At 43.7% G+C, this 16,827-nt stretch overlaps 1 protein-coding gene across 1 annotated transcript in view; it reads left to right on the top strand.

Moving 5' to 3' along the window:
- The window catches only part of LOC140123961 (transmembrane protein 132D-like), a 470,866-nt gene that overhangs the window by 217,321 nt on the left and 236,718 nt on the right, over positions 1-16,827 (top strand). The window contains exon 3 of the mRNA XM_072144372.1: positions 3,996-4,139. Within this exon, the coding sequence (XP_072000473.1) occupies positions 3,996-4,139 (144 nt within the window). The remainder of the gene's footprint in view (positions 1-3,995; positions 4,140-16,827) is intronic.

Here is a 16,827-nt window from a genome sequence, read left to right as displayed (position 1 = left end):
TTATGCCCATGCGCCACTATCTTTCCGAGGATCGTCGCTACCCGTGACGTCATCGGGGAGTGGCGATCTGTTGCCATGGTAGCCTCGGGTCTTCCGAAGACGCGAGGCTACTTTGGGTTAACCCATTCATTACAATGTGCACAATCAGCACATTGTAAAGAATGGGCAGTAAAATCCACATATACTGCCATACAGTATTAGGGCAGTATATGATAGTATCGTACAGACAAACTAGGGTTAAAGTACCCTAGGGAATCTAAAAAATATTAAAAATAAAAAAGTTAAAAAAAATCTATAATAAAAAAACCTAAAAACTCAAATCACGCCCTTTCCCTAGAACTGATAGAAATGTAAATAAACAGTAAAAATCATAAACACATTAGGTATCACCACGTCTAAAAATGCCCGATCTATAAAAATACGATAACGTTTTTTCACTTTGTTTAACCCCGTAACGGAAAATGGTGCCCAAAGTAATTTTTGCCATTTAAAAAAAAATGAAAAATTCAAAATATTCAAAATATTTTTTTGTTCTAAGTTTCTAAATGTATGAAAACATTATAAAACCTATACAAATATGGTGTCCCCGTAATCTAACCGACCCAAGGAATAAAGTAGACCTGTCATTTGGGGCATACAGGGAAATGAGTAAAATCTAAGCCCACAAGCCCATACGGCACAAATGTGTTTTTTTTACCAATTTCACTACCTTTGGAATTTTTTTGCCGCTTCCCAGTACACAGCATGGAATATTAAATACCACCATTTTGAAGTGTAATTTGTTATGCAGAAAGTAAGCCATCACACAGGGGGTTAATCCCTGAGTTGAGTGGTTTTGCTGAAAAAACAATTATGAAATTCAGGACCTTGGGAAAGCTGTATCATGTTTCATGCAGTACATAATTACATTACACAAGCTATCTGCACTGACCAGACAGGACTAATCAACCTGAGCTGGATCACTCATACTCGGCCGCTGGGGGATGGTGCAGCGAATAATTTCTTCTACCTGTCTGTGATTACATTAGCAGTGTAAGAGGAGAAGCACTGAGCCAGGCAAAGGAGTGAGGCAGACTCATTATCCTGAATTTTAAAAGTGTTTTTTTTCAGCAAAACCACTCATATATTTTATATTTTTGCATCAGTGTAGCTACAGCATTCTCAAGGTATGTTTGGTTTATAATGCATGAAATCATCAGCACTTTAGAAAATGGTAGCAGGCTCCAAAGAAGACTTATAGCAAGCACGAGAAATAGGCCAGACAAACCTCTTATGAAATATCAGAGTCACGGTCAAGAAGGTGATTGAACTGGTTTCCTCCAGACCAATAGAGAATGAATGTGGGTATAGGAGGCATCTGTACATCACAGCAGCTTAACCGTCTGCAATACACAACAAAGTCAACAGGAAACAGGTGTGGTGAAAATTAAAAAAATGATATATGGCCTGGAGGGAGCTGCTTAAAAAAATAAACATTTACTCACCTCCATGGTCCCTCCTGGTGGCTGAACTATAATTTATAATGTTGTTTAGGGTGCAGCCACACTTTCAGTTTTTCAGATGCAGTTTTAATTTTAAAAGCCAAAAATCGGTGTTGATCATAATGGGTGAGAACTTATCATTAAGAACTGCTGCTCCTCTATTTTTACTCTGCTCCTGGTTTGGGCATGAAAAACTGCATCTGAAAAACTGAACATGTGGACACACCTTACATCAAATAAAAATTTTCATGGATGTGGAAATAATATAAAAGGATCACCAGAAACAGTTCTAAGTTTCATTAACCTGGTACACTGTTAAACTAGTGAACTGGTATGAATAGATGTGCTGTTCATTTTTTTAATTGGCAGATTTCTTTTTGAATTTTCATATTTAATTTTTATAGTGTACCCCATTAATCCAGTTTTTTAAAACTATCTTATGTAACTTTTAAATGTTTTTTAGGTGATCTTTTGCACATCAGATTTATAATAGTGGCTGACACACCTTGATAACTGCGATCACGAGATGTTAATTTCAAATTTGTTATATCTTGAAAAGTATAAATCTGTCAATGTCATCTGCTTTCACGCAATAGATCTGGAGTAAGTTGTCTGAATTGAAAAGTAGAGTGGAATTGGAAGACATAAAACTAATGTAACCACAATAATACAGTACATTAAAAGGGTTGTCTGACTTTCCTGGAGGGCTGTAAAAAATAGACCTATACTTAACTCCCCTGGCACTGCTGGTGTCCCGCACCGCCAAGCGTCCCTGCTGTGTTCCTGTTTGTTTACAGGGCATGATAGCTTTGCTCCAACAAACTACAGCCAGGGATATAGGACGGGTGGATTTGCCAAGCCAACTGTGTTGCCGCTGTAAACAAACAGGAGCACAGCAGGGACAGATGGCAGGAAGGGACATCAGCAGTGCCAAGGGAGGTAAGTATATGAGGCACATTTACTTGACTGTCCCATTGATACCGCCGATCTGGAATGTCCGAGGATTTGGATCTGCCACCATTCACTAAGATCATGTGTCCAATTTCCTGCATATGTCGCTTCCCCCGCTGAGGTCCGCTTGAGTTCACCTTCTTCTTCCTGGTGCATGTGAGTGCCGATCTTGTGACACAATTTGGTTTTTCAATTCTGCGGTTTGTCCAAATCAGTCGGCTTGTCCGACATCCACGCCCCCGATTTGTGTCGCATGCAAGCCGGCGCTGATGCGCCACAATCCGATCGCGTGCGCCAAAAACCCAGGGCAAATTCAGGGCAAAACCTGACGATTAATTTACCATAATAAATTTAATGATCGTTAGATATAGACATCTATGTAAGCTCTAATTTATTTTTATTCCAATTTATTTATTTTTACAATTGATATTGGAGGCTATAGATGACGTTACTGATGTATTTACACAATTATTCGATAGAAAGTACCAAGCTTTAATTTAACTTGTTTTTTTTTAATCATCCTTTTGGTTAAAGTGATTGCAATGTATTACCCCCCTTTTTTTAAAAAAAACATTGGTCTCATCAAACAAACCCTCAAAAATCTTCTTGTCTTTGCCATGTGTTGTATTTTCAAAAACTTTTTTTACTTCAGGTTCTATTGGGAGTAGTTCAAATCATTTCCTTTTCCTGATTAGTTATACAATTTCTCTCAGGACTTGGAATGTTCTTTCTCTTCCAACCTGAAAAGCAACATAATCTTCTAGTGTTGTACTGCTACCAACAGACCGAGACTAAAAAGTAACAAACATACACATTCAGAATTTTTATTTCACTAGTACACCTTTGACTTACTATGTGGAAATAACAGGGAGTTCTGCTACTCATCAAAGCCCAAAAAACAAATGAAGTTGCAAGTATTTCTGTTCTACTGCAGTTTGGCAATGGAGCAGGGTATGACACACTTTTACAGAACCTAGAAGAAAAAAATAAAAAGGATTGCATTGTATATTACTGTAGTCCACTAGCAGCATCTATTTATGAGTGATGCTGATCCATTAGCCCGCCTCCTGGCCTGAAGCTGCTCACTAAACCTTGTAATACCACTTTCACATGGTCAGTGTTTGGTTAGTTTTAAAGGACATATACGACCAAGATCAATGATTGTAAACCAAGCACACTGACATGCAAATGTGTGCCCCCTGTGTCACAATTTGCTCTTCTTTAAACTTCTTATGCCCTTGTTTTTTTAAAAAAAGGGTTTCAAATTATGCAAATGAGCCTAATGGTCATCCTTCATCCTGGTGGAAGAGCAAAAATATCCTTTTTAACACATGTACTATGTTTTCTTGAAAAAGTACTTAATTTAACTGAAATTTTGCACATAGGATAAGTAGCAGATCACTCCACTCATTAGTCACAAGTCTGGAGTTGAGGACTCCAAGATACTAACAAGTGGAGGTATAAACAGAGATCTTTAAGTTTATCATGTATTTGTATGCTTCTTGTTGGGTCCTACGCCTTTGCCTCCATTCCCTTGAATATGTGTGTATTCCTGTATTTTAGGGCGAAAGTCACAGAAGGTGTATATTTATTCGGCATGAGGGGAAGTTCACATTTATGGGATGTGAAGGAGAATATGGATTTTCCAGGCAAATTATCACCTGTTATCATTGACTGTCAGAGAAAATTTCATCTTGCTGAAACAAGGTAAAACCTTATTAAGTTATTAATGTATTACTGAAAGGGAAAGCCTTTAAAGTTTGATTTTACTTTTTATGACTACACATACCCATATAGCAGCCAGCTACTGATAAGACTGCCCCCCAGAAAATATATAAATAAATATTGCGGGTTAGAAAAGTATTAATAACCCTTAATATTTTCCTCTTTAGTAAATTTTCCTGCAACAAGATTAAATGTAATTTATTGATATTTTATATGATAGAGCAAGATAAAAGAATCAAAAAAACAGAGACATAACATATTCAAGTAATCAATTCTGGGGATAGGCATACAGCCCATAATAACCTCTTTATTTTTATGTTGATGAAATAAATACAATTAATTAAGAAAAGAAAGAATTCTAAAGTCATCTATTTCTATGTAAAATATATAAGAAGTATCAAGTCATTTTGAAGTGTAAACTAAAATGATATGTATAGATTTAAACTACGATCATGTGTGCAGATTTATCACAATTATATGCTTCCACCATAGCTTTTGTTGTATGTTTAGGGTTGTTGTCATCCTGAAACCTACTCCCCATTGTTTTTCAGCCTCTTACATGTTACCCGCAGAATTGACCTGTATTTCTTCCCAGTATCTGCTAAAGAAAAGCATTCCCCAATTATGCTTCAAAGTTGTGTATTCAGGGTGATGTCCAGTGCTTGATTTCCACTCCACATGCCGTTTAGCTTTTTTGAAAGCTGGATATGTACTGCAAGGGGCTGGTAGGCTATATACTAGAGGGGGCAGGCAGGCTATATACTACAGGGGGCTGGCAGGCTATATTCAACAGTGGGCTGGCTGGATATATACTACAGGGGGCTGGCAGGGTATATACTACAGGGGGTTGGCAGGCCATATTCTACAGGGGGCTGCAGGCCATATACTACAGGGGGCTGTCAGGCCTCACTGTACTCACCTTCTGACGGCCCCCTTCCCCTGGCAGGTCCTCTTCTATACAGCGCTGCTCTGACATAGGCTTCGTGTCCTTGCTCTGTCTGTCTATGGGTGAAGGGTTACAATTAGAGATGAGCGAACATGCTCGTCCGAGCTTGATGCTCGGTCGAGCATTAGGGTACTCGAAACTGCTCGTTACTCGGACGAATACTTCGCCCGCTCGAGAAAATGGCAGCTCCCGCCGTTTTGCTTTTTGGCGGCCAGAAACAGAGCCAATCACAAGCCAGGAGACTCTGCACTCCACCCAGCATGACGTGGTACCCTTACACGTCGATAGCAGTGGTTGGCTGGCCAGATCAGGTGACCCTGGGATAGACTAGCCGCTGGCCGCGCTGCTCGGATCATTCTGTCTCTGGATGCCGCTAGGGAGAGAGCTGCTGCTGCTCAGGGAAAGCGTTAGGGTGTTCTATTAGCTTACTGTTAGACAGGAGTGATTCTCAAAGAACCCAACAGCCCTTCTTAGGGCTACAATAACGTTCTACTTTTTTTATTTTAATTTGCATATTTTACCATTTTGTGAGGAATTAGCAGGGGGACTTGCTACCGTTGTGTTTAGCTCTTAGTGGCACACATATCCATAGCAAAGACCGAAGTGGGAAAATTCAGTAGGGGTTGGATTTCTATTAGGCAATAACTCAGTGTCATCTCATCTGGCATAGTACTGTGCTTCCTTTGATACTTGGCTAGAAAATAGCCATAGGAGAATACAAACAGCTTCTTGAAGCCTACAGTAGCGTTCTATATATTTGATTTCTGGTTGATCTGCTGGTGGCTGTAGTTTCTGCAGTGCATGTACTTGCCAATTCTGAGCAATTTGTAGTGAGACTTGCGACCGCTGTGTTCTGCGCTTAGTGGCGCACATATCCATAGCAAAGGCTGAAGTGGCAAAATTCAGTAGGGGTTGGATTTCTATTAGGCAATAACTCAGTGTCATCTCATCTGGCATAGTACTGTGCTTCCTTTGATACTTGGCTAGAAAATAGCCATAGGAGAATACAAACAGCTTCTTGAAGCCTACAGTAGCGTTCTATATATTTGATTTCTGGTTGATCTGCTGGTGGCTGTAGTTTCTGCAGTGCATGTACTTGCCAATTCTGAGCAATTTGTAGTGAGACTTGCGACCGCTGTGTTCTGCGCTTAGTGGCGCACATATCCATAGCAAAGGCTGAAGTGGCAAAATTCAGTAGGGGTTGGATTTCTATTAGGCAATAACTCAGTGTCATCTCATCTGGCATAGTACTGTGCTTCCTTTGATACTTGGCTAGAAAATAGCCATAGGAGAATACAAACAGCTTCTTGAAGCCTACAGTAGCGTTCTATATATTTGATTTCTGGTTGATCTGCTGGTGGCTGTAGTTTCTGCAGTGCATGTACTTGCCAATTCTGAGCAATTTGTAGTGAGACTTGCGACCGCTGTGTTCTGCGCTTAGTGGCGCACATATCCATAGCAAAGGCTGAAGTGGCAAAATTCAGTAGGGGTTGGATTTCTATTAGGCAATAACTCAGTGTCATCTCATCTGGCATAGTACTGTGCTTCCTTTGATACTTGGCTAGAAAATAGCCATAGGAGAATACAAACAGCTTCTTGAAGCCTACAGTAGCGTTCTATATATTTGATTTCTGGTTGATCTGCTGGTGGCTGTAGTTTCTGCAGTGCATGTACTTGCCAATTCTGAGCAATTTGTAGTGAGACTTGCGACCGCTGTGTTCTGCGCTTAGTGGCGCACATATCCATAGCAAAGGCTGAAGTGGCAAAATTCAGTAGGGGTTGGATTTCTATTAGGCAATAACTCAGTGTCATCTCATCTGGCATAGTACTGTGCTTCCTTTGATACTTGGCTAGAAAATAGCCATAGGAGAATACAAACAGCTTCTTGAAGCCTACAGTAGCGTTCTATATATTTGATTTCTGGTTGATCTGCTGGTGGCTGTAGTTTCTGCAGTGCATGTACTTGCCAATTCTGAGCAATTTGTAGTGAGACTTGCGACCGCTGTGTTCTGCGCTTAGTGGCGCACATATCCATAGCAAAGGCTGAAGTGGCAAAATTCAGTAGGGGTTGGATTTCTATTAGGCAATAACTCAGTGTCATCTCATCCGGCATAGTACTGTGCTTCCTTTGATACTTGGCTAGAAAATAGCCATAGGAGAATACAAACAGCTTCTTGATCTTGAAGCCTACAGTAGCGTTCTATATATTTGATTTCTGGTTGATCTGCTGGTGGCTGTAGTTTCTGCAGTGCATGTACTTGCCAATTCTGAGCAATTTGTAGTGGGACTTGCGACCGCTGTGTTCTGCGCTTAGTGGCGCACATATCCATAGCAAAGGCTGAAGTGGCAAAATTCAGTAGGGGTTGGATTTCTATTAGGCAATAACTCAGTGTCATCTCATCCGGCATAGTACTGTGCTTCCTTTGATACTTGGCTAGAAAATAGCCATAGGAGAATACAAACAGCTTCTTGATCTTGAAGCCTACAGTAGCGTTCTATATATTTGATTTCTGGTTGATCTGCTGGTGGCTGTAGTTTCTGCAGTGCATGTACTTGCCAATTCTGAGCAATTTGTAGTGGGACTTGCGACCGCTGTGTTCTGCGCTTAGTGGCGCACATATCCATAGCAAAGGCCGAAGTGGCAAAATTCAGTAGGGGTTGGATTTCTATTAGGCAATAACTCAGTGTCATCTCATCTGGCATAGTACTGTGCTTCCTTTGATACTTGGCTAGAAAATAGCCATAGCAATAGGATAGCATTGTTTGGTTTTAAAAACTCAAAAAAAAACAAAAAACACAAAAAAAAAAAAAAAAACACAAAAAAAAACAAAAAAAAGTAAAAAAAAAAATAAAGTTATAACTCTCATTTTAAAAATGTTTAACCCGAGGGCTAGGGGTAGAGGACGAGGGCGGGGACGTGGGCGTCCAACTACTGCAGGGGTCAGAGGCCGTGGTCCTGGGCGGGGTGAGACACCACCTGCTGATGAGGGAGCAGGGGAACGCCGCAGAGCTACACTCCCTAGGTTCATGTCTGAAGTTACTGGGACTCGTGGTAGAGCACTGTTGAGGCCAGAACAGTGCGAACAGGTGATGTCGTGGATTGCTGACAATGCTTCGAGCAATTTGTCCACCACCAGTCAGTCTTCCACGCAGTCCACCCATGTCACCGAAATCGCCACTCCTCCAGCTCCTGCACCTCAGCCTCCTCCCCCCCAGTCTGCCCCCTCCCAGGAAAGTTTGGCATTTGAACCGGCATACTCTGAGGAACTGTTTTCTGGACCCTTCCCACAGTCACAAACCACTTGTCCGGTTGCTGCTGAGCAATTTTCCGATGCCCAGGTTTTCCACCAGTCACAGTCTGTGGGTGATGATGACCTTCTTGACGTAGTGGAAGTGTGTAAAGAGGTGTCCGACGATGAGGAGACACGGTTGTCAGACAGTGGGGAAGTTGTTGTCAGGGCAGGAAGTCCGAGGGGGGAGCAGACTGAGGGATCGGAGGATGATGAGGTGACAGACCCAAGCTGGGTTGAGAGGCCGGGTGAACACAGTGCTTCTGAGACGGAGGAGAGTCCTCGACCTGAACAGGTTGGAAGAGGCAGTGGTGGGGCCAGACGGAGAGGCAGGGCCAGAGCTGGTGCATCAGCGCCACTGTCAACTAGTGAAGCTCCCGTGGTGAGGGCTCTTGCGGCGAGGGCTAGATCTTCAGAAGTGTGGAGGTTCTTTAAGGAAACACCGGATGACCGACGGACTGTGGTGTGCAACATTTGCCAAACCAGGCTCAGCAGGGGTTCCACCACTACTAGCTTAACTACCACCAGTATGCGCAGGCATATGAATGCTAAGCACCCCACTCAGTGGCAACAAGCCCGTTCACCTCCGGCCGTGCACACCACTGCTCCTTCCCCTGTGTCAGCTGCTAGTCAGCCCCCTGCCCAGGACCCTGGCACAAAAACCCCATCGTCGCCTCCACGATCCTCCACAGCATCCACCAGCGTTCAGCTCTCCATACCCCAGACGCTGGAGCGGAAACGCAAATATAGTGCAACCCACCCGCACGCCCAAGCCCTTAATGTGCACATCTCCAGATTGCTTAGCCTGGAGATGCTGCCCTATAGGCTAGTAGAGACCGAGGCCTTTCGCAACCTCATGGCGGCGGCCGCCCCTCGGTATTCGGTCCCCAGCCGCCACTACTTTTCCCGATGTGCCGTCCCAGCCCTGCACCAGCACGTGTCAGACAACATCATCCGTGCCCTGACCAACGCCGTTTCTGACAAGGTCCACCTGACCACGGACACGTGGACGAGTGCTGCCGGGCAGGGCCACTATATATCGCTGACGGCACATTGGGTTAACTTGGTGGAGGCTGGGACCGAGTCTGACCCTGGGGCTGCTCATATACTGCCGACGCCGAGGATTGCGGGGCCTACCTCGGTCCAGGTGTTTCAGGCCTACTATGCCTCCTCCTCCTCCCACCCCTCCTCCACCTCCTCCTCCGAACTACCATCCGTGGGCACGGCGCCATCAGTCGGTAGCTCTAGGCACAGCAGCAGTGCCGTCGCTAAGCGACAGCAGGCGGTGCTCAAACTGCTGAGCCTAGGCGACAAAAGGCACACCGCCCAAGAGCTATTACAGGGCATCACGGCGCAGACTGATCTGTGGCTGGCACCGCTGAACCTCAAGCCAGGAATGGTTGTGTGTGACAACGGCCGTAACCTGGTGGCGGCTCTGCAACTCGGCAGACTGACACATGTGCCATGCCTGGCCCATGTGTTAAATCTGATAGTGCAGCGTTTCCTCAAGACATACCCCAATCTGTCTGATTTGCTCACGAAGGTGCGCCGCATCTGTGCGCATTTCAGGAAGTCCAGCCCAGATGCTGCCACTCTCAGGGCAGCGCAGCGCCGCCTCCAACTGCCCGCTCACCGACTGTTGTGCGACGTGCCCACGAGGTGGAATTCAACACTGACCATGTTATCCAGAGTTTACCAGCAGCGCAGAGCGATTGTAGACTGCCAGATGTCAACTTCCACCAGAACTGGTAGTCAGGTCAGTCAGCTTCCTCAAGTCTACAATGAGGAGTGGACGTGGATGTCTGATATCTGTCAGGTGCTGAGTAACTTTGAGGAGTCAACACAGATGGTCAGTGGCGATGCCGCCATCATCAGCCTCACCATCCCGCTGCTTGGCCTGTTGAAAAACTCTCTGGTCAGCATGAAGTCGGAAGCTTTGCGCTCGTCACAAGAGACGGGGGAAGAATATTCCCTTGTTGATAGCCAAAGCACCCTGAGGTCTGTTTCTCAGCGCATATCGGAGGAGGTGGAGGTGGAGGAGGATGAGGAGGAAGAGGAGGAGAATGTTGGCGAGACAGAAGAGGGGACCATTGTTCAGTCCTTCACTGTTCAGCGTGTATGGGCAGAAGAAGAGGAGTTGGAGGAGTTGGAGGAGGAGGAAATGGACAGTCAGGCCAGTGAGGGGAGTGAATTCTTACGCGTTGGTACTCTGGCGCATATGGCAGATTTCATGCTAGGCTGCCTATCCCGTGACCCTCGCGTTCAAAGAATTTATTCCAGCACCGATTACTGGGTGTTCACTCTCCTGGACCCACGGTACAAGCAAAATCTTCCCACTCTCATCCCTGGAGAGGAAAGGAGTGTGAGAATGCATGAATACCAGCAGGCCCTGGTGCACAAGCTGAAACAGTATTTCCCTTCTGACAGCGCTAGCGGCAGAGTGCGTAGTTCTGCGGGACAAGTAGCGAGGGAGAGTAGGCGAGCAGGCAGCTTGTCCAGCACTGGCAAGGGTACGCTTTACAAGGCTTTTGCCAGCTTTATGTCACCCCAGCAAGACACTGTCACCTGTCCCCAGTCTCGGCAGAGTAGGGCTGATCTTTACAGAAAGATGGTGAGGGAGTACGTAGCTGACCATACCATCGTCCTAAATGATCACACAGCTCCCTACAACTACTGGGTTTCAAAGCTGGACATGTGGCACGAACTGGCGCTGTACGCCTTGGAGGTTCTTGCCTGCCCTGCCGCTAGCGTCTTGTCCGAGCGGGTTTTCAGTGCAGCTGGTGGCATCATCACCGATAAGCGTACACGCCTGTCGACTGACAGCGCTGACAGGCTGACGCTTATTAAAATGAATAAAGGCTGGATTTCTCAGAATTTCCAATCTCCACCAGGTGAAGGAAGCTCAACCTGAATAATTGATCCACTCCTCCTCCTCCTCCTCATTTTCCTCCTTCTCCTCCTCTTTGTACAGTAAAGCAGAGGAAAATGGCTATTTTTTGACAGGGCCCACTGGCTCTTGCTATAGTACTTCATGCATTTAATTTTTCTGGAGGGCCACCTACCCGGTCCTCTGTTTGAAACAATTTTTGTGAGTGCCACATACAGGCACTCAATCTATTCCATTTTTCTGGAGGGCCACCTACCTGCTCCTCTGGTTTGAAAACTTTTTTGGACTGCCACATACAGGCACTCAATCTATTCCATTTTTCTGGAGGGCCACCTACCTGCTCCTCTGGTTTGAAAACTTTTTTGGACTGCCACATACAGGCACTATCCAAATTAAATTGTCTCCATAGCAGCCTCCACACGTTGTCTCCATTGCTACCTCCAAAAGTCGTCCATATAGCTGCCTCCATACATCGTCCCTTTATCAAACGAGGTGTGTCAGGCAGAAATTTGGGTTGTTTTCATGGATTCCACATCAAAGTTGTTAACTTTGTCACCACCCTGCTGTGTAATCCCCAAAATATACTGGCAAACTTTTACCATTTAGGGATATTATTTCAGCGCTTCTTGCGCATCTGTTTACATTCCCCTCACCCGGCATATCCTAAACTTATAAGAACGCTACTACACTTGATCTTATACAAAAGGTTCTTAGAAGTGCTGTTTGGGGAGTAGCCTAGAGACAGGGGCTTGGATTGGCGAAAGCTCGCCTGGCAGCGGAATGCCAGCTCCATGCGCATCATGCGCTTCTTGCGCATCTGTTTACATTCCCCTCACCCGCCATATCCCAAACTTATAAGAACGCTACTACACTTAACTTGGTGCAGGCTGGGACCGAGTCTGACCCTGGGGCTGGTCATATACTGCCGACGCAGAGAATTGCGGGGCCTACCTCGGTCCAGGTCTCAAAGGCCTACTATACCTCCTCCCACCCCTCCTCCACCTCCTCCTCCTCCGAATTACCATCCGTGGGCATGGCGCCATCAGTCGGTAGCTCTAGGCACAGCAGCAGTGCCGTCGCTAAGCGACAGCAGGCGGTGCTGAAACTGCTGAGCCTAGGCGATAAAAGGCACACCGCCCAAGAGCTATTACAGGGCATTCCACATCAAAGTTGTTAACTTTGTCGCCACCCTGCTGTGTAATCCCCAAAATATACTTGCAAACTTTTACCATTTAGGGATATTATTTCAGCGCTTCTTGCGCATCTGTTTACATTCCCCTCACCCGGCATATCCTAAACTTATAAGAACGCTACTACACTTGATCTTATACAAAAGGTTCTTAGAAGTGCTGTTTGGGGAGTAGCCTAGAGACAGGGGCTTGGATTGGCGAAAGCTCGCCTGGCAGCGGAGCGCCAGCTCCATGCCAAGATCCAACTAACATAGTTTTAACTGCAGCACCTTTAATCTACTACTAGTTCACTGCCTCCATACATGGTCCCCTTATCAAACGAGCTGTGTCAGGCAGAATTTTGGGTTGTTTTCATGGCTTCCATGTTAACTTTGTCGCCACCCTGCTGTGTAATCCACAAAATATACTGGCAAACTTTTATCATGTACCGATATTATTTGAGCGCTTCTTGCTCACCTCCTTTGGTTCCTCTCTGCCACCCATTGGTTTGAAGCCTGAGTCCATTTAGGGTATGTCGCCATGCCACTCTCTAGCCTGCTGCCGCTGCCTCTGCATGCCGTCCCCTATAGTGTCAGGGTCAATTATTGGATGTTTTAGATGCTATCTAGCTTCATTCTGTCACTCTGTCATGGCCATGCTGTTGCCCATAATTTTGGCATAATGGTGCGATTATGCAGCCTCAGAGGCATCCATGCATGCTGCCCCTGCTGTTTCCTGTCCATTTCCGTGGTGTTTCCATCCTTTTCTGAGGTTCCCAGGTGTTTGGCCAAGCTTCCCTGTGCAGAGCCTTGGTCCCCTTGAAAAATGCTCGAGTCTCCCATTGACTTCAATGGGGTTCGTTATTCGAGACGAGCACTCGAGCATCGGGAAAAGTTCGTCTCGAATAACGAGTACCCGAGCATTTTAGTGTTCGCTCATCTCTAGTTACAATTATTGGAATTTCTATTTTCTAGCCGTTTGCATTACAAAAAAATCTATTTAAAAAATCTTGTTTTAGTTAAATATCAAGGAATTTGCTGTTTCAATGTCTGCCTATTATAGATTTATTCAGTACCATCTGTTTAAGGATAGGCATTTAGCTGTTAAAGTGGATTGCCCACCAGCGAAATGTCACTGGCAATGACTTACACTTATGTGCACTATGCTCCAAGTCTGATTAATCTATGAAATTCATTAGTATGTGTCAGCCAAATCATTAGCATTATTGACTTTGTATTTTACTAGTTATAAATAGGTCTGTCTGGTTATAATTGTTCACAAATGGTACATTGTTCCATTAAAAATTGGAAGTGAACCTGCTCAAATGGTACAAAACAATAGGTGCTATAAATTAATGCTATAAAATAATGAAGAATAAGCATTGAAAACAATAACAAGTCAGATCCCTTACCAAGCAAGAAACTCTTATAGCACACATAAGAGCAATGCTTACTCATAGGCAGAATAATCTTATATTATTAACTATCTGTAGCATTCTCCAATCTATCTTCTACCACCTAAAATACTGGCCCACATAGTTAAATGTAAAATTGTATTTGTATTTATACTACTACATTGCATTGGCCTGTATTAGCCAAAGCTGCTAACATATTTTTCGGTAAAAAAAAAAAAGATGTGATGTGCCCCAGTGTTTATTAACTTCTATTAACCTATGAATTTAAAAAAATGGTATCGTGTGTGATATGTACTTACATTTCTTACATTCAACCATGGGTGGATGGTATCTTTTGTGATCATTATCAATGGCCGTAAATTAACTCTTATTTAGATCTGTACATGCACTACTGTAAGTGTTTTAGATTTGTCTCGTGATTCATGCCCATTTTGTCATAGTAATAGAATTATTTTCACAAAGCATAAAGACATAGGGAATTGCCCATTGCCTTAATACACTGCTATGCAGTGCAACTCATTCTGATATAGTTCATCCCATCACTCTCCTTTTTGTTCTAATAGCCCTTGCACAGTCTGGAGGTGTCTTTGGGTTCATTGTCCTGCTGAAAAATAAATGATGGTCTAACTAAACACAAACCGGATGGAATAGCATGCCACTGCAATATGCTGTGGTAACCATGCTGGTTCAGTTCAATTTCAATTTTGAATAAATTCCCAACAGTGTCACCAGCAAAGCACTCCCACACCATCACACCTCCTCCTCCATGCTTCTCAGTGGGAGCCAGGCATGCAGAATCCATTCGTACACCTTTTTATTGCTTTGCACAAAGACACAGTGGTTGGAAGATCTCAAATTTGGACTCATCAGACCAAATTTGGTCTAATGTCCATTCCTTATGTTCTTTATCCCAAACAGGTCTCTTGTGCTTGTTGCCTGTCCTGAGCAGTGGTTTCCTAGCAGCTATTTTACCATGAAGGCTGCACACAGTCATCTCTTAACAGTTGTTGTAGATGTGTCTGCTGAAAGAACTTTGTGCGACAGTGACCTAGTCTCAAATCTGAGCTGCTGTTAACCTGCGATTTCTGAGGCTTATAACTCGGATGAACTTATCCTCTGCAGCAGAGGTGACTCTTGGTCTTCATTTCCTGGGGAGGTCCTCATGTGAGACAGTTTCTTTGTAGCACTTGATTGTTTTTGCAACTGCACTTGGTGGCACTTTCAAAGTTTTCCCAATTTTTCGGACTGACTGACCTTCATGTCAGTGATTAGCACTCATTTTTCTTTACTAAGCTGCTTTTTTTCTAGTCATAATACAAATTCTTATAGTCTATTCAATAAGATGTTTATCCACCTGTCTTTTTCACAACACAACTTATGAACCCAACATCATTTATGGTGCAAGAAATCCCACTTACTAAACCTGATAGGGCACACCTCTGATGTGAAAACCTCTTCTGGTGGCTACCTCTTGAAGCTCATCAAGAGAATGGCAACAGTGCGCAAAGCAGTAATCAAAGCAGAAGGTGGCTACTTTGAAGAACCTAGAATATAAGACATATTTTCAGTTGTTTCACAATTTTTTGTTAAGTGTAAAATTTCACATATGTTAATTCATACATTTGATGCCTTCAGTGTGAATCTACAATTCCAAACATTCGGTCTGTACTTTATGCTTAATATTGGCAATACATTTTGATACCACTGTCATAAAATCATATTTTATCTCAACACATTCCATCATATTTTTGAAAGCTACATTATCTTATGGAATAAATATGCAGAGAATATATATGTATGTATGATTACTTCCCAGAATCATGTGCTTCCAGTTTATTATTTTTCAAGTTATTTATGGACCATTTGCATATTGTTTAATTACTCTTAAACTAAAATTCATCACATGAATGCTAAAGGTAAATTTGTTAAGCAATTTGAGATTCCCTTCTTGATGGTTTAACATGGATCAGAAAATATTATTAATAAAACTAACTTAGTGTGAAAATTGTAATTTTCTGCAGTGAGGAGGCACTCACGGGACTCTCTACTGAAAATAAGATACATAAACACAGCCATCTAAATGCATTTTTCACTTGGAAAACTCATTGTAATGCAATTAACATATTTTCATTTTGAATATGTTTTTCCTGGTATAGTTTAAATCATCTTTACACTTTTATTTTGTTGCTTTGCTTCCACTCATTCCACTCTTTTCAAATCTTGTTCCTATAAAGAGAACCTATTCCAGATTTTCACTAATAAACCTAATGGCAGGTACCCATAGCACTATGCTAACTATTGTCCACACTGTTTTTAGCTAAGAAATGCACACTTTGTAACCCAAGAAAAGGAACTTTGTAAGCCTATCTGGTACCCTGAAGCAGAAATGAGTCACAAGCGGTATTTGTTATTCATGCCTGTTGCTAAGTGACTCAGCCCTTGTCTCGGGCATCTTATCCCCCTTCCATTTGTCAGAGTAGAGAAGAATATGACATCAGCTGAAGGATGGAGGAATGAGGAAATTGCCAGACACATGTCACTTAGTGACATGCATGAATAACACACGCCCCTGTGACCATACTGATTCTTCTGGCAGAGTGCCAGGTAGGCTTACAAAGTTTATTTTCAGGGGATAAAACAAATGCATTGGGGCAGATTTACTTACCCGGTCCATTCGCGATCCAGCGGCGCGTTCTCTGTGGTGGATTCGGGTCCGGCCAGGTAGTTCCTCTGACGTCCACCAGGTGTTGCTGCTGCGCTGAAGAGCATCGGAATGCACTGGAGTTCACCGAGTCATTGTGGGTGAAGGTAAGCGCGAGTCCAGCGAAATTATTTTTTTTAAATGCGGCGGTTTTTCCGAATCCGTCGGGTTTTCGTTCGGCCACGCACCCTGATTTCTGTTGCGTGCATGCGCCACAATCCGATCGCGTGCACCAAAATCCCGGGGCAATACAGAGAAAATCG

This window comes from Engystomops pustulosus, chromosome 1, assembly GCF_040894005.1.
Source record: "Engystomops pustulosus chromosome 1, aEngPut4.maternal, whole genome shotgun sequence".
Classification (NCBI taxonomy): Eukaryota; Metazoa; Chordata; class Amphibia; order Anura; family Leptodactylidae; genus Engystomops; species Engystomops pustulosus.
Note: the sequence above shows the minus strand (reverse complement) of the source record. Positions and strands in the feature narration are given on the sequence as shown.